This window comes from Mixophyes fleayi, chromosome 1, assembly GCF_038048845.1.
Source record: "Mixophyes fleayi isolate aMixFle1 chromosome 1, aMixFle1.hap1, whole genome shotgun sequence".
NCBI lineage: Eukaryota > Metazoa > Chordata > Amphibia > Anura > Limnodynastidae > Mixophyes > Mixophyes fleayi.
Window position 1 is genome coordinate 149,590,757 of NC_134402.1, and position 19,145 is coordinate 149,609,901.

Here is a 19,145-nt window from a genome sequence, read left to right on the forward strand (position 1 = left end):
TTTTGTATGGCTGTTTTCTCAAAGAAAACTTTTATATCTTATCTTACTTATTTTTGGTATCCAGTTACCTGTTCAGAACGTTTCCAGGTGGTAAGCAAGCTAGAATGGTTCTTCAACTAGACATGGTGGCTTTTCTTTCGGTTAATGCTTGCTGCAATCAACCTGTCTCTTGCAAAAATGTACATGGTCCTTTCAGTATTGTGGGAGTAAAGAATCTTTTCCACTATGGTTTTGGGGGGTTATTTTATTTTAAAATATTGTGTTTTGGTATAATGGACAATGAGTTTTTATAGAACCCTGTTCATCATACATGATCCCCTGTAATGACAAAGTTGACAATACGGGGTCTAAATCTTATTAAATTACCCAGCACAGGGAGGTCAGGATAAACCAGAGTGCTTTTCAGCACAGGTGTAGTAGCTTCCACATATAGACATGTTCATGGTCCTTTTTATATTGGAAACCAGATCGGGAAGCACTAGTTGGGGCTATGGTAAGAGGGTATGCTACCCATTTATTTAGTGTTTTTGTTTTTTTAATAACAGTGCAGCATATGTCATTTAAGTATAGGTAACTGTTTATCACTTCTCCACTATTCAGACACATTTTTCTGTGATTTACACTCAGTTCTGCATAGGTCACAGATGTTACAGTTTTCTAGCATTGGTCATTCAGTGTTAGCCATGATTCTCACCATGAATCTCAAATTTAGAATAATTTAACAACCACCCATGATATGAGCCATAATAGTGCAAACAACACTTACCAATGGTTTTGTGTTTAATATTACTATTACGCATGGAGAAATCATATTACATGTAGCACAGCAGCTTTCCCAAGTGTTTAAATATGCTTTATGCTCACTATGAGCCCGAGATATTAAGGAGAGCAAGCGAGAAAAAGGAGTAACTTTGCAATTTGGCATGTTGTAATGGGGAGGGGGGGGGGTAAATTTAAAAGATGGGGACAGATTTGTAGTTGGGGTAGGGCATGTCCTATATCAACCTTAAACATATTTGTGTGCTACATGAAAAAGCAGCCAGTCTTTCCTTTACACCCCTGGAATTCTAACATGGTTTGTCCAGGATAAAATGTACTACTTTTTTTGCCTTACTCTCCCTTAATGACTCAGGCCCTTCATCTACATTTCATACAAGACGAAAAATAACACTGAGCCACCTGTAAATATTTTATTTTTTGCATTGTTCTAGAAAAAAAATGTAATCAGTTCATGACATACATTAAGAGTAATTGAGGGAACATATAACAACCAAAACTTTGTAATAAAAAAAAAAAGATAAAAGAAACAGAAAAAAAAAACCACAAACATTAGAATGCATGAGATTGCATTAAAGAGGTAGGGAAAAAATATTGTACAAAAATACCGACATCTAAAGCACTAGTGAATTTGTTACAAACATCACTTCCCCTATTTAGAATGCATTACCAAAATGTTGGTACCTCAGGTGCCATAGGTATTAAATAGTACATCTTATGCCATGAACAGCTCAGATTACCCAAATGGCTATAAATTTATAGCACAGGAGACTTAAAAAAAAAAAAAAAAAAAAAAGTACAGTCCAGAAACTTTGAAGTCAGTATAAAAAAAAATGTTTCCTTTGATTTGCATTGAAAGGAGCCAACACCAATCACTCTTTTGTTAAAGACCTAGAGATGTTTTTAGTAAAGTGGCCATGTCGAGAGGAATGTTCCCTTCATCTCCTAAACAAAAAAGGAGACACAAATATAGCTTATCATTTCACCAGGATACATAACCCCTCTCCCCCACCAAAAAAATAGAAGCAACCCAAATAATCTAATTTTAACAAATGCATGAAACTACTAACTCTAATCAAACACATGTACAAGTTACATAAAGTAAATTAACACATTTAAAAAAATAAAATATTTACAAAAAGAAATATACACATAAAAATGATCAGCAAGCCGTGTGTGCAGTTAGTGGGTAAAACATCCATTATAATAGAATGCACAACGGAAAACACACCCCACCTAGGCATGATGACCAAAACTTGTAAATCAGTTTTCTCTCCTACATATGTTCAGATATATACACTATATATGGTAGCAACAACACAAAAACACATTAGCTGAATGCCTTTCGCCACTAACTTTATTACTATTGTTCCATGTATTTTACTGGAGTTATACACCAACCTGCTTTACAGGGAAATTGAACAAAATATTACATATTATATTACAATAGCTACTTCTGCTTTTTCTTCTTGGTTACTGACTGTGTGTCAAACAGACCTACCTGTATCTGTGGTTGTCATATCTTGCTCTAGTCTCAATTTTTGTTGACTGATTTTTAGCATGGACTCCTCAATTGTTTCTTTGCCAATCAACCTAATAACGTTAACTTCCCTAAAAGAAAACCACAATGTGAAGGTTTATATGAGGTCAGGTCCTGCTTTGTCTTATTCATTTCTAGAATATTATTCTGTGAATGCCATTATCTTACTATTGGCAACATGCCTAAGTTACAAAGTGCAAAAACGGAAACACTCCTTGCATCACACACATTGGAGAATATCCTTGCATGCTCTGAAAATATCAACTTTTCTGGTTTTGGAGTATTTAGATCATTTTTGAGAATATCCTCTGTACAAATAAAAGGTATAATGTGTCATTTTCTAGTTTTGAAATGTCATGACTCGTTCACACTATGCTTTTTAATCCCTTTTACAAACATTGTGGTCAGGGTGCATTGACCTCATGTCTAGCACATGTAACATGCAAGATAACCTAGTTATAGTGGACTATTTGGGGTATATTTACTAAACCTTCTACAGAGGAAAAGTTTAGGTGTTTCCCACAGCGACCAATCAAATTCTAATTATTTTCTAGAATGTACTAGATAAATGATAGCTAGAATCTGATTGGCTGCTGTGCGCAACAGGTCCACTTTTCAATTTTTAACTTTAGGAAATCTACACCCTAAAGTGATTAGACCTCCTGGTTTCCAGCATAACTGCCAGGGAAGTCTACAGGCAGTGTGCCAGATGAGGTGAACTCTAGGGGTCCGATTTATTAAGGAACCTTTCTCTCACGCCGCAACTCCTCTGCCTCCCATCTCTGTCTTGCCTTACACTGGCTCCCCTTCCCCTATAGAATCCTTTTCAAACTCCTCACCACCACTTACAAGGCTCTCTCCCAGTCTACTGCCCCTTATATCTCTAACCTCCACTCCATTCACACTCCTGCCCGCTCCCTGCGCTCAGCCAATGATCGCCGACTCTCCTCCACTCTGATCACCTCTTCCCACTCTAGAATCCAAGACTTCTCCCGCGCTGCCCCCCTTCACTGGAACGACCTCCCTCGCTCCATCCGTCTCTCACCCAACCTGTGCTCCTACAAACGGGCACTTAAAACTCACCTGTTCCTTAAGGCCTACCAACCATCCACTTAACCTCTCATCTCTTCTGTTTCTCCCCTGGCCCCATTTTTTCTCTCCCCTTTGCTTCACTGGTTCCCTTCTGTGCCTGATTTTGTTCACCCTCCCTTAGGATGTAAGCTCGTATGAGCAGGGCCCTCTTTCCTCCTGTCTCCATACCTGTTCTTCCACTCCGTCTCTACTGTATTTGCCTGCCCGGAGTTTCTGAAGTATTGGTATTTTATGTTTAATGTTCTGTACTGTTTTACCCTGTATGGTCTACTGTTTGTACTGTGTACGGCGCTGCGGAAACCATGTGGCGCCTTACAAATAAACGATAATAATAATAATAATAATAACTTAAAGAAGTTTCCTATTTCAGTCTCCTGGACAAAACCATGTTACAATGCAAGGGGTGAAAATTAGTATTCTGTTTTGCACATAAGTTAAATACTGACTGTTTTTTCATGTAGCACACAAATATCAACTTTAAATTTCAGTGTGCAAATAAGTTAAATACTGACTGTTTTTTCATGTAGCACACAAATAGCTTATGTGCAAAACAAAAAAATAATTTTCACCCCTTGCATTGTAACATGGTTTTGTCCAGAAGACTTAAATAAGAAACTTCTTAACTTAAGTTCCTTAATGAATCAGGCCCTAGATCTCTGCTGAACAAGTATTGCTGCAGTTTCATGAAATATGACAAGCTTTATACCACTATTTCCTTTACATATTTATAAGCAACATTTAGAAAAAGAACTGTAAAATAAGTATTTACTCTTTACATATGTATCAAACACACATTAGCTTATTTAAATTAAAGTAAAAGAAGTGGTAGCTTAAGTGGAAATCATCTTGTTCATTCTAGAAATGTCAGGAAAAACAAAATTAATTACAGAAGAGTTAATGGTAGATGTAATTTTAGCACAAGAACACTGCTCTTTCCACTATAACTTCGTTGTGATTTCATGATAGATTAGATGTAACAGTTAGGATATTGCCAACACCTCTTACTAAAGACTGTCAGTGGTGGTATGAAGTTTGTCGGTTTTAAAATGTAAAAGTTATTTAATACCGTTTACTCATGTACAACATTAAGTCAACACTTTATTTCTTGAGAAAATGTATGGCATACGGGTAAAGACTTTTAGGAAGATATTATTGTAAACCCTTGCATTAGTATACATCCTGTATATCTATCATTTAAAAATCTCAAAGGTTGAGATATACAATACATATCCAGATTTGTGAAGTTGCTATATTTTTAATCTTTTATTTTAAATTATTGAAAAATATGTAAAAAAAAAAAAAAAAAAAAAAAACAAAAAAAAAAATTAATGACATTCAAACAAAAATTATACTAATTGAACATTTTTTATTTCATCAATTAGTAAAAGACTGTGGTTTTTAAAAATTTTAAACAAACTAAGCTATTGGTCGCATTTCAACAAGAATATGTTTAATTCTCAGAAGGTGCAGGCAACTAACATTACTGAAAACAAGAAACTCTTACTTGGTCTGCCCCACCCTGTGGCACCGATCTTCTGCCTGTTTGTCATTGTAAGGATTGCAATCAATGTCATGAATGATTACAACATTTGCCGAAGTAAGATTGATACCAAGTCCACCAGCTTTAGTGGATAGAAGAAATATAAATATATCCATGTCGGTATTGAATTCATCTATAAGATGTATCCTACAAAAGAAATAAAATAAACAAAAATACAAATTACTCATGAATGTACAATAATTTTATTGCAGGCCAAAAGCCCAGCAACGTGCCACTGTCCCTATAATATTCCTACTGCCACATCAAATTGAGCACCCTGATTTACACCAATCAGTGCCTGTTTAATTACTATATTATATTAAGGCTAAGTGCACATGGGTGATTCTATTCTGACTGTATTGCATCATTAGGCCAACTAGGAATTACTGATAATTGAAGTCACATGTTAACAAAATATGTAATTAGGTTATCTTGTAAATGCATATATACAATATTTTTCTTCAATTATTCAAAATGTGGTATAAATATATTTACATTCGTTCGTGAATATACGTATCCAAGTGAAAATGCCTTTCTTCCTACGGTTACCTAAGGCAATTTTGACTAGCCAATTATTCAAAATAATTAAAACCGCCTGTTATAAAATTATTCAGCCTTCTTCTAGGCTTTGAGTAATTAAATTCAATAAGCAATGCCTAATATACTATTCTATTAGGGGAATGAAAAAGATTAAACACTAAGCACAGTACAGTTAATCTGTATATGGTCACATACAGTCCACCATTATGTCATTTGTAATTTACATTGTGGGGCACATTTCCCAATATATAACCAAAAGGTCAATATATAAGGATTAAACTTAATATTTTATTTTCCTTGAAGTATTCCAAGAAAAAACTTCAAGAAATAGATATTAACGCTATGTATAATGCTCTTCTTTCTTTTGGGGTTTCTTTTATTCCATGGCTGCTCATCACAATGGGACGTAGTGAAGCAGTATAACTCAAACAGGGTGGTATTAAGAACACCACCACTGACGTACATAAGTGAAGGATTTTTTTCTCCCAAACTGCAGAGCATCAGCAGAGGATTGAAATCTAGACGATAACAGTCTGGTGAAGGTGTGAAGAGATAACCATGCAGCCGTTTGGCAGATGTCGTTGAGGCTTGATCTTTGCTGCCCAGAAGGTAGCTACTTTCCTTCTAGAATGAGCCCAAAAAATTTAAGGCACTTCATGCCCATTCAGATTGTGCAATGGTATCTAATCCATCTTGCAAGAGTAAATTTGGATGGAGCACCATCCTTTGCAGGAACCACCAGGAAGAACAAAAAACTGCTCCGTCTTCATGAAACCTTTTCTTCTGGAAAGGTAAACAGATATTGCTCTAACAAGTCTAGAATATGGAAAATTGTTCTTTTTAATTAGTCTGATGTGAACAGACCGATCGTTGTATAATCTTCCGGTTGATATGGAAAGTGAAATCTATTTTATGTAAATAAGCAAGATTAGTTTTCTTGTGGCAAAATTTAAGAGCCTCCAAGTCCTAAGTTCTTTTCAAAGCATCATTTTTAATGCGTGGAGCACGGTTTTAAATTAAAAAAAAAAAAAAAAAAAAAAAGTTAGTACAACAATTTATACACTTCTCTTAACAGTACTTAAAGGTGGGCAAATTACACAGAATAGCATGATTCAAACCACAAGCAAGCTGACTGGTTACACTTTTGTTCCTTAATTCTGAGGTTAAAGACATTTTTCGTAACAGTGAGTAAAAAATAAAAGTAGTTTAGTTTCTTTTGAAAACACAAAGTTTAAGGATGCACGTGTCATAAACCACTTATGTAAGCATATAACTTCAGAATACATTAAACATTATAAAATGGCTCCTTGCTTGACTCCATTTTGTCTCACATGTTACTCCCAAAGTATTGAAGCTACCTGATTATTTTTGTAGTTTTCAATAGAAACGGAGCCTTCTTGGTTCAAAGGAACAAGAGGAATCACCTCTGCCTTTAACAAATTTTGCAGACTGTTTTGTAACATGTGCACATCCAGTAGAGAGGATGGAGATCTGGACTTGAAAAATGTGTTCCCTTTGCGCACATGATGTTGTAGCCACTGCTGACTATATCTTGAACCCACTGATCCTCAGTGGTAAGCTTCCAGACCTCTAAGTTTGCGATTCTGCACACAAATAGGAATAAACAGAGGTTTGGTCTGGAGAGTAATCGTGTTGCTTGCTGTCCTGACCACCCTTTTTTAGCCTTATAGGGAGGGTCTAGAAGACCTGTCAAACTACCCAGAATACTGTTTCCCAGGCTTTAACTACGAACTTCCTTGTAGTGTTGCCTAGAGGAAGAATAAGGCAAAAGTCTTGCTCTTCTACCATTAGGCAAACATTTAAACCTACCTCCAGTGATCTTCTGAACCAAAAAATCAAGCTTTTTTGCATAACTTCAAGGCACGTCAGATGTTGTCTACTAATTTTCACTTCAATAGACAAGCTAGTCAAAAAAAGCATAATAAAAAAGTATAATACAAAGAATTTTTTTGTTTTGTTTTTTAAATGGCTTTCAATTGCGATCCATAGGATCTTCTAAAGTACCTCTATCATGTTACAAAATAGTGTTCTTGTTGAAAGACATGCTATAGCAGAATCAATTTTAGGCACTAAGCTACATTTAAAGACATCTTCATCTGAAAGAGATACATAAGGTAAAGTCTCTTCATATTAGGTTGATGTTTATCAAACAAATGCCATCATTTATAAACAAGATCTTTACAAACTTGACATGTATGAAAAACCCTGGTCTTTGATGATCATGAATAGGAGCATCTCGATAGGAAAGGGAGTGTGGCGTATCGACCATTCCATGTACTCATTTATAGGTTTAAGGATTATTATATTAGAATCGTCAAGATTAAACAGTCTGAAATCTTCTTTAACATCTCCTACTTCACTACTGGACGAAGATTCCAAATCAGCCAGAGAATTAAAATGATCCACAAGTAAAAAGACCAGGCCTCACGTCTTCTGATTTTTCAGTAAGCAGAGATCCCTTTTTGTTAATAAACCCACACATAATATTGCACAATTTATATGCACCTTTCTGATATTTGAGTCTTTCCATCCAGTCTCACATATCTATGCTGGTGGTGCTTCAGGAAAACTTCTAAAATATCCAACATCATGGTAAACTGGCTGAATAGAACAACTCTATCACCCTGCAACAAACAAAGAAACAAGTGTCTGTTACATACAATTTCTGCAAAAATAAATTCTCTCTCTATAAATATTATATATCAATTATATAAATGCCTAGTGGCGTGTGTGTGAAAAATAAAATAAAAAAAAAGCTGCAGCGCCACCTGCTGGGCAGAGTTATACACTGACCTATATATTTCTTTAAGGAGAAGTGACAGTTGGGAGTGGTTGGTGGTTGCCGGGGGTGACAGTGGGGAGTTTTTAACACCTTAAGTAGCTTGATGAAGGATGTGACGATGAAGATGAAGGATAAGGTGATGGAGAAAAATGATGAGGTGGTGACATGTGGACAAAACCACGTTAAAAAAGGGCGCTTGCGTTGGGAAGTAACGCTCTTCCCCTGAGGAGGCCTGGGCTAGGCCCAAATGCATGACAAGAACCTTTTTAACACCTTAAGTAGCTTGATTTGACTAGAATGCATGAGTATCATGCACGGGTTAACGTGTGTAATATGTAATATGTAATATATATATATATATATATATATATATATATATATATATATATATATATATATATATATATATATATATATATATATATATATATACACACACACACATACATACATATACACACACACATATATATATATACACACACACATATATATATATATATATACACACACACACACACACATATACATATACACACACACACACACACACACACACACTAGTGGTATATACATACACACAGCTCATGCTTGGACGTTTTTATAACTAGCTCTTACAAATTAGCATGGGAGGTGTGTCAGTGGTGAGCCTTATAACTAATTGTTAGGCCATTGTTTCATTAGTAATCCTTGAAAGGACAAAGTTATTTGGCAACTATCAAACTGGCTCATTATCACACATTAATGTATTAAAATATACTTGTAATTTATTGAAAGCAAATCATGACAGACAATACAATGAAAAATGACCATAAAATCACATGCAATAATAAAAATGAAAGAATTGAGACAAATAAAGAACTGTAAAATCTACATGGGACACTGTTTTAGGTTTCTAATTTCTTATATGTCAGAGCTAGTCCAAAGAAACAGAACACATTCGCTAATAAATTCTGGTGACTAACCCTATGAGGAGGAACATTCAACATCCCAGATGTTTCCCACAGACCCGCTATCATCCACCACATTATGGATGCATTACAGTTGTTGAACCATGAATACATTACGGATGCTCCATTGTGATAGCTATTCAGGAGGTATCTGTAATTTATCATAACCACCTTATATGCCTGTATTAAGTATTCATCTGGTACTTCTATAGATACAAAAAAAAAAAAAAGGGGGGGTTATCTATACCTAGCATATTTCACCACCACAGTGGCGCTTACAATCTATTTCCATACAGACTGAAACCTAACCAATAACAGACTATGGATGGCTGCCCTCAAGGTCCTCTAAAAGAGAAAATTACATGTATGCAGCTTTGTATATTAACTTTATGTATTCGTCTATAGCTACCTGGGTCATGAAGGTGCAAGGTTACCCTTTCCAATTAGACCTCTTAGTGAAATCAATAACAGTACAGTTAGGCGACTCCTAGTGCCCACAGCACAATACAAAAATATTACTTATCAGCTCGATACAAATTGTCACTTTAAAGATTATTATTATTATTTTATTATTCATTTTTATTTATAAGGCGCCACTAGGTGTCCGTAGCGCCGTACAGGGACAGACAGAAATACGGTACAGAGTGAGACAGCACGGTACAGTTAACAAGAAGCACAGTAACTCAGAAGCTCAATGTACAGCTATATGAAAGGTGAGGGCCCCCATCAGGGTAGCGAGAGGAGAAGAGGGGCAGAAGGACCTCACGGAAGAGACAAGGAGCTGGAGAGCAGAGTTAAGGTGGTGGAGAACAGGAGGAGAGGAGGCCCTGCTCAAAGGAGCGTACAATCTAAGGGGAGGGTGGGACGGACAGAGACGCAAGGGTTGGAGGAGGAAAGGGGGAGAGCGGAGGCAGGGATGGAGGGAGGGGGGGGGGGGGGTGGAGAGAAAAACGATGAGGAAGGAGGTAGGAGGGGGACGGCAGGAGTGGGAGGGGGATAATATCATAATAGCTTTATACTCTTGACTTACATAATAGCACTTTCCTTTCAAAAGGACATCTCTCTGCAGATGCACCAAACTTTACCTTAGCTGGAGTGCCTGCTTTTTCACTTAAAAATCCCACCACACACACTTAATACCTGATTAAGTCTAGAATACCAAAACACATTGGTGTTAGAATTTTGCAGACCATCTCCACCAAACACTGCCTTCAACTACAACTATGGAATGTTTTACCTACGGTTCACTTCCACAAATGCAACCATTTTCCTGCATGCCGCTGGCAAAACACAGGGCTTGCGACCACCGGCCAGCCAGCCGTTCTTGAGAACTGCATATAGGATCGACTCATACACAGTGCCACCACCACACAACATTAGAACTACAGCCCTAAACTGCTCTTACAAAGGCAACAAGCCATAAACAAGCTATAAAAACAAAACCGTCTTATCAGAGCAAAATATATAAAAACATCAGGGACATTAAAACACCTAATACCAAAACTTCACATGGTTATTTTGCAAAAGAGATCAACATTTTCAGAACCACACACAGACATCTGACCTCAGCAAAGAGAACCACCCACTACATAAGGTCAGGAAACCAAACCTGCTAATTACATTATCCAATAGAAGGAGATGACACTCTACAAAGATAATGGTTACATACTACTAGGACAACTGTTACTCCTACAGTGCTTGAATATTTTACACAAATAGGTGGTTTAATATTGCCAGAACAAAAAAAATAAAACAAAATTACATATGATCAATCTTATCTTTGATGGGTGAAAAAATTAAAATGGGAAATTCATATTAATGTGAATGGCTGCGTATGCATTTGTAATTGCGCATAATTCACCCAAAATGCCTGTGTTTAACATAGTGACTTTTCAAGAAAGCAGGATTCAGAACAGCCAATTCAGTTGTGGTAAAGATCTAGAATTGCCAAGTTTCACATCAGTACAAGGAATTAAAATTTAAAAAGTTAGTTGTGATTAAGAGTCCACCATTCATTTGCACTGAATACCTTTTTCTTAACATCAGACAACATATGTTCCAACATTTCAAATTTCCCAGACTCTAACAGCAGCTTCTTTTCAAGTTTAAATTGAGAGAGGGTTGAAAATTCAGAGCAGAGTCTGTGCAGTTCAAAATCTGTCATAACTTCCATGTCCTCAAAGATGAGATCAGGATTGGCTTCACAATGAGTAGGTTCCTAAAGGAAAACAAAAAACAATTTATAAATATTTAAAGAATTAAATTCACAATTTTTATTATGTACAGTTGTAGGCAAAAATATTGGCACCGTTGCACATTTTTCAAACACAAAATTTCCTCTAAATACAACTTGAAATTACCAGTATTTGGTCTCCACAATTCGCTCTAACTATTTCATATTGCATATCCTTTTAAAATCAGAAAATGGAAAGAAATAGCACTGAATATTATTGACACCCTAGACATAAACAGTTAGTAGCACAGCCTTTGCTCAATAAAACTGCAATCAACCGCTTCCTATAGCTATGGGTGAGCTTCCTGCACCTCTGTAATGGCAATTTGGTCCACTCTTCTTGTGTAAACTGCTCCAGTTCTACCAAATTTGAAGGGTGTCTTCTTGCAATTGCTGTTATCAGATCTTCCCACCAGTGTTCTATGGTATTTACATCTGGAATCGTTGCTGGCCACTTCAAAATAGTCCAGTGTCTATCTTGAAACATTCTTGCTTGGGATGATGGTCCTGCTGGAAAACCCATGACCTTAGACTGAGAAACAGCTTTCAGACACTGGATTCAACATTGCACTCCAAAACAACCTGGTAATCTCCAGATCTCATGCACACGTTCATCTGCTCAGAGGACACATGCCCAGAAGGAATTTGACTTGCTCAGGTGTGTTCTGGCAAACTTCAGTCAGGCTTTCATAGGTCTCATTCTCAGCAGTGGGGTCCCCTCCTGGGCTTCTTACCATATAACCCCTCTTTATTGAGTTGACAATGAATATTGAGATGAAATGGTCATACCTTGTGTTTGAAGTTCAGCCTCAATCTGTTTGGTAGAGTTGATTAAGGTGTTTTCTTCACCATTCAAACAATCCTTTGCTGCAAACCTTAATCAAGATATTGCGGCCACGTCCAGGAGAGTTGGTTATATTAAGGTTTTAAACTTCCTAATAGCATTACGTACAGTTGAAATAGGATCAGCAAGGTCTCTGGAGATTTTTAGCCTTAAGTTTGCCCATAATTTGGTACAAGCTTCTGCATGACCACCTCAGATAAATCTTTGGGTTCTTTCTTTTCTCCACGCTTAGTGCAGTACATGCAGTGACACAAATCAGGAGGAGTACTTTTCTGTATTTAAGGTATTTAAGCTTGTTTAATGAGTGATTTTTATATTACAAACACCTACTGCTCACTAGTGAGTTTGGTTCCAAAGTGAAGGAGAAGCACCTGCTTGAAATAGATTTACAACTGCTTCTAAAAAAAGGTGCCAAGAATTTTGTCTGGCCCATTTAAGCATCTCTGTGTGGAACAAGCTAAAATCTTTCTGATTTTTATGTTTTATTCCACTGCAAACCAAAGAAATACATATGTGGATACCAAAATGTTTTTTTTTAATTTTAACAATGTACAATATTTTTAGCCACAACTCTATTCAGACATAAGTTAAAAAAAAAAAAAAAGCAAAACATAAAAAGACAAACACAACCTTCATAAATTTGAACAGTACAGAATCATCCGTTTATCACTATAGACAGAGAAACAAACACTAGTTAATGTCAAACTACAGGTACAACATGCTCTGCTTATATTGGAGAAGCATATAAATTGTCCTCCTGTATAGGTTCTTAATTAGTACATTTTCTATATAATGCTCATTTCAGGAAACAAAAAAATACTTGATCATGTAAGATAACGAGGGTTTCAAGTTTTGTATTGGGTAATGGCATACAACAGGCATTCAGCAAATAGTTTACAAAATGTACATGTTCTGCACAAGACTGGACAACCCCTTTCATCCTCCACTCTCGTTCATCTTACAGAGAGCACAATCCATATTTTAATCTGGACCATTTTAACCAAATTTATCCATGGCCTTACAATGATTACTTTGGCCAAAGTTTGGCAAATATTGCAAAAAAAAATTTTTTTGCACCACTCACAATGAATGGTCAATGCAAAAAAACAGCAAAAGAGTTTATGGTAAGAATGACTAATGTAAGAGTATTATGTTTACAATCTCAGCATAGTGGTCTACATCATACTAGTACAAAAATATTTAATGCTGCATTTACAGAAATAAACACCTGGATTAGTCTTTAACAGCTGAAAAACAAAAATAAAAAAAAATATATGAATTTCTAGATAAAACCAAACAGGCATAAATACCGAACCCCAAAGAGCTATTTATGCGGTCCCAGGATACCATAAGTACCTAACTACCATATTAACACTTTAGGTTTTCATTCTCTTTCATCATCTTCTAAGTGACAAGAAAAGGGCCTTAACAACAAATCCAAAATAATGACAGATGTAAGGTGAGTAAATAGAATAATGTACTTTTCCAGTGTAAAAACACAAACCATTTTTGATGCTTGTTGCTCAACTAAGATCACAAAGCCATGGTCAAGTTCCCAAATAGAATATGTAATATTATTAAATAAATAATATTATTAATTAATAACATCCTTGACACTAATTTTGCAGCCAATTAAAGTACAGCTGCATCAGCACAATTATAAAACATATCCTGTTCCAGTAAACCAGATTCCATGACTCTAGACCAAAATACTGAAATGTATAGGGTTTATTTCATAAAATCGTATTGTGCTGTAACAAACATCAAGCAAATATTATCCTTAACTAAATTCTCGATCGAGGTACTGCGAGATGTAGTGGATGTAATGTTCACAACCCCCATCCCAAATCACCATAAAAAAGGTCTCTGCACAGAAAAATAGTATCAGACATATATCATACTTGCCAACTCTCCCTGAAATAGGGGTGATCTCCCTCACTCCCTGAAGAGTCTGGCATTCTCCCTGATGCTGAGCCACTACAAGACGTGGTTGGCTTCACCATATGTGGCATGATGACAGTTCAGAAATTGTGTCCTATGTCCATGTATTGATGCCTATGGAGGTGGCCATTTTCATGGAGACCAAGATTTAATCAAAGACTGACAGGTAAGACAATATGATTTCAGTAATGGAGACAGAAATGTAAAAGATACTTCAGTCTCTAGAGATTCATTAGCTGCTTTTCTTTAACGCATAGGAGCCTACTCTCCCGTAATGTCCGGGAGATTCCCGCATTTCTGGGAGAGCAGAGTAACTTCATGGTTCTCGCCCTCGCAATAGGCAAGTGGCGGGGGAGCTTATTGATACAAATATTGCATCATCTTAGCCCCGCCACCTGCTGTAATTGGACAAAATTGTGACACTCGTTTAGGGGGCAGGACCAAAATATACGATTCCGTCAAGCTCCGAACCCGCACTCGCCCCTCCCCCAGGATCTCACTGAAGCCAAAGAGGAAAAGTTGGCAAGTATGACATATATATCTCCTGAACACTGATAGTTTATAATTAAGAATAAAAAGGATGCCAAATACCTATACCTAGAACTTCGAAAATATCATGAGACATCTCAATCAGTCCCCCATTAGAATGACTCAGCAATCCCAACAGGAGAAAGAGTCAGAAAACAACACTGCAGTGTAAATCGACATCTATGATGTTGTGCTATAAAATAGAAAGAAGCTATAAAGCTGCAGCTACTTATCTTAATAACATTTATACATATATCACACACACTCACACACAAACTTTGGAGGGATTTCAATTGGCCGCATTACTGTAAAAAGTAATGCAGCCTGCATACTATTAGTTATTACGGTAAAAGTGCGCTTAAATATCGTTATTAGGGTAGTTTTAACGCCGGCTTTTTGCTTTCGCAGCTCAGAAAGCCAGGGTAAATTTAACGTAATAACGGTAAGAGTTTTCACAGCGCTACTACGAGGGGAATTGAATTCCCCCTTTATCTTAGATTACTTTTGTCGTTCCAGAGAAAATGGTCCCCAAAACAAATTTAGCAATATTTCCGATAAAAGCTGGTCCCTCAAGCTATGCTTAAATTTCTTCAATAATAAGCCATATATCAACTGAAAACAGACTATTTACCATCAATTCCTTTTCTTCGAGAGACTCCATGGCAGCCATAACTACACCATAACTACATAGAGGCAGGTAACAAAAAATACACCTTGGATGGTATATAAGTTGGCTCCTCCTCTTCCCCTGTGACTATGAGTGACTTTCCAAGCTAATTTCTAAAAAATATAAAACACAACAATTATTGGTGGGAAATTCGGCTGTCATGGAGTCTCTCGAAGAAAAAGAATTAACTGTAAATAATCCATTACGCCTTTGGACAACCATAACCATGGAATTTACCAAAGCTGTACAATAAGGAGGGCCACATATGCTGTAATTAAAGATACATTTGTAAGCTCTTTCATGCTCCTCATTTCTTCCAAACTGAACACTCAAGGTGAATAGGATATCCAGATAATAATGATTTGTGAAAGCATGAACAGATGACCATCCAGCTGCTTTGCACCACTGAAACCTGAACCTTGCTTGTCAAAGATGTTGCCACTGCTAAAGTTGATTGGGTATGGATGATCTCTGACACCTTACAACCGTTACTTTTACAGACCTGTTAAAGTTTCTCTGATCCAACTGGAGATAGTTTGCTTATATCCCGATTCCTTCCATTCTAGACAGATATATGGAAATTTTTCACACTGGATCCAGTGAATGAAGTTCTCTTCTTTTCATCTTTTAGATGTGGATAAAAGGATGGCAACATTGTATCAAGATTCCAAATTAATCATGAGATAACCTTCAGCAGAAATTCTGGATTGGCTCAGAGTACCACTTTATGCAAGTGGATATTGAGAAAAGGTCCCTTGCACCAGAGTGCTTATAAGTGGTCCACTCTGCAAGCAGATGTAATTGCTATGAAGAAAACAACTTTCAATGTGATCCATCTCAAGGAAACTTCTGTAGAGATTCTAAAAGGTCCCATGAGGCTACAAAAGCTCTTCTGGATGGACGAATCATATAATAAAATCTTTTGAGGCTAAATTGGTGTTCAAAAATACACTCAAACTGACACCTGTACCTAAACAGTGGATGCTGCAAGGCCTTTGCTGAACCCATCCTTGAGAAAGACCAGGATGGGCGAGCAGTGGCTGTTACTGGATTCAATCTGGCACCACACCAGGAGACAAATCCTGTAATAAGACACCTGAAGAGTTCTTTCTTGCCTGAAGTAAAAGGTACAAATCAACTGTTCTGACCTGGTTGCACTCAAATTCCATGCCATCAGAGCCATATTCTCTGGATCTGGAATAGGACCATGGCACAATAGATCTGGACAAAAAGGAAAAGGCCTCGCCTGTGCTCTGAGCATTTCCCAGGCCACTGAAAACCACAGACGGCTAGTCCAGAATGGAATTGCTATCGCTTCTGCCTTTTCCTTTTGGATCCTTAGCATGCAAGTGATCAGTGGAAATGGAGGGAAGACCTACCCCATCTGGAATGCCTTGGAATGATAAGAGCATCTGTTCTTTTTGACCCCTGTTTTGAATGAAAGACCTCAGAAACCTTACATTCTTTTTGTAGTCTGAATGTCCACTAAGTTGTCCCTCCACTAAGGTGGAGGGACCACTGTCCCAGGAGTCCCAGAATCTGCTTTCGGCTGAGGTAATCTGTTCTCTTGCTTTATATAATGCTGAAAGTGACATCAGATTCTTCCCTGCAAATGAGATCAGATTTGTCAATTTCATCTAAACTTTTGATGAAGTTTTGAGCTTTATGAAGACTACCACTGTTCTTTTATCTGAGGCAAATATGAGATACTGTTATATATATGTTGAGCAGCTTTCCATACTGCTCTCATTTCCAATATGTTTATAGGAAGAGCTTTCTTGATTCAAGGCCACTTGCCTTGCACTCTTTATCCTTGAAGGTGAGCTAACCAACCAGTAAGACACTCTGCTGGAACCAGAATAGATGATTCTAACAACAGCTGAGACATCCCTTAAGTTTGGGCGACTGTCTGAACCAGGTCACTGCCTTGTCAAGAACGACCAGAGAGACCTTCCTGTAGTTCCATTTCGTTTTAATGGAGGAGAAAAAAAAAAAAAAACTATTGCACTAGATCAAACTTGATTTGTATAGATTCTACAAGATCTGCCCCTATTAAGTTCATTTTACATCCAAAATGTATTGCTAGCGGATGCTACCGTATTACACAAAAATGTACATAGGAAAAGACAAGAAAAAATATATACTTAAAAATGGTGCACTGGTCCGGATAATTTGTATATATTTCAGAATGTTCAGAATACGCAAACAATTATAAATATTACAAATATTAAAAAAGGACTGTCCAAAACAAAAAAAAGCACAGTTCTTTTCTTCAAACATTGTGGGCAGCACGGTGGCTCAGTGGTTAGCACTTTTGCCTCACAGCACTGGGGTCATGAGTTCAATTCCCGACCATGGCCTTTTCTGTGTGGAGTTTGTATGTTCTCCCCGTGTTTGCGTGGGTTTCCTCTGGGTGCTCCGGTTTCCTCCCACACTCCAAAAACATACTGATAGGTTAAGTGGCTGCTATCAAAATGACCCTAGTTTCTCTCTCTATGTCTATCTCTGTCTGTGTGTGTGTGTGTTAGGAAATTTAGACTGCAAGCTCCAATGGGGCAGGTACTGATGTGAATGAGTTCTCTATACAGAGGTGGAATTAGTGGTGCTATATAAATAAATGGTGATGATGATGACCTAACACCAACACAGACTTATATGTTTAAATGTTCATCATCAGCTATATGAAGCACCTGTCTCACCGCTAAAATGAAATTCTCAATACCTTGTTTCGTGGATGGGTACTCTTCCCAACCCGAAATGTCCCCAATTCCGAGTTCTCATAAACCTCCCCCTCTTCCTGTAACAAAAGATCAGCATCAGATTTGCCAGGATCCTGAGAGATAGAGGGGCCAAGCGTTTACGCTGTCTGGCAGCCCCTGGGGAGAACCACCACCATTCCAGGAAAACCAACACTCTGGTCAGTACCTGTACCAATTTCTTCATATTCTGCCTCCATGAAGGCAGAGCAGATAATCCGGAGCCCCCGGTCACTGACTGAGATGCCAGACACTAGGAAAGGGCATTTGAGGGTTGTGTACCTAACGAAGAAGACGTAAATGTTTCAGCACTGCCCCCAAACGTGAATAAACTCTTTTAAGCTCTGCAATGGACCGTGCTAGTTCCTTAGTCCAGGTCTCATCTCCTCAGAGGAATGCTGACCTCGCCCCCAAGTGTCACAAACTGCACACAACCCCCCTGGGCCCACTGGTCAGGTTAGCTTGGCACCTGGAGCAGGTGAAATACATCACAAATGCAGCTTTGGACTTGGTCCTCTTTTCGACATTATGATGTGGAGAAGGAAACAGTTAAGAGAAAAACAGTAGAACAATCCATATATACAATAGAGGCTTTACAGTCTGTGTATAATATATACATACATACACATATACACACACATACACGTCCCTCTATATAAAACTAAGTATATCAGAAGGGTAGCCAAACACAGAGGGACAATAGCAGGATGCAGAGTGTACCGACAAAACAAAACAACATAATCATTCAGTCAGATGATCACAGAGTGACACAGATTTAAGTAGCTGAACTCCCTCCACAAGGACACGAACAAAGTGAGATAAAATGGCGCTGGTAACTGCAGAGCCCAGGAAATACAGTGGGAGGAACCGCAACTCTACTTTCCTCATCTCCCCTCTGTAGAAAATGGCCGCCCATAGTCTTCAGTGTAATCTG

General features: G+C 37.5%; 1 protein-coding gene across 2 annotated transcripts in view; it reads right to left on the reverse strand.

Moving 5' to 3' along the window:
- Window positions 1-1,176: 1,176 nt before the first annotated feature.
- The window catches only part of SMARCAD1 (SNF2 related chromatin remodeling ATPase with DExD box 1), a 78,730-nt gene continuing 60,761 nt past the window's right edge, over window positions 1,177-19,145 (reverse strand). For both annotated transcript variants that reach the window (XM_075201690.1, XM_075201682.1), the window contains exons 20-24: window positions 11,272-11,460; window positions 8,016-8,134; window positions 4,914-5,096; window positions 2,279-2,388; window positions 1,177-1,722 (exon numbers count right to left, since the gene is read on the reverse strand). In XM_075201690.1, the coding sequence (XP_075057791.1) occupies window positions 1,661-1,722; window positions 2,279-2,388; window positions 4,914-5,096; window positions 8,016-8,134; window positions 11,272-11,460 (663 nt within the window). In that variant the 3' untranslated portion in view covers window positions 1,177-1,660. The remainder of the gene's footprint in view (window positions 1,723-2,278; window positions 2,389-4,913; window positions 5,097-8,015; window positions 8,135-11,271; window positions 11,461-19,145) is intronic.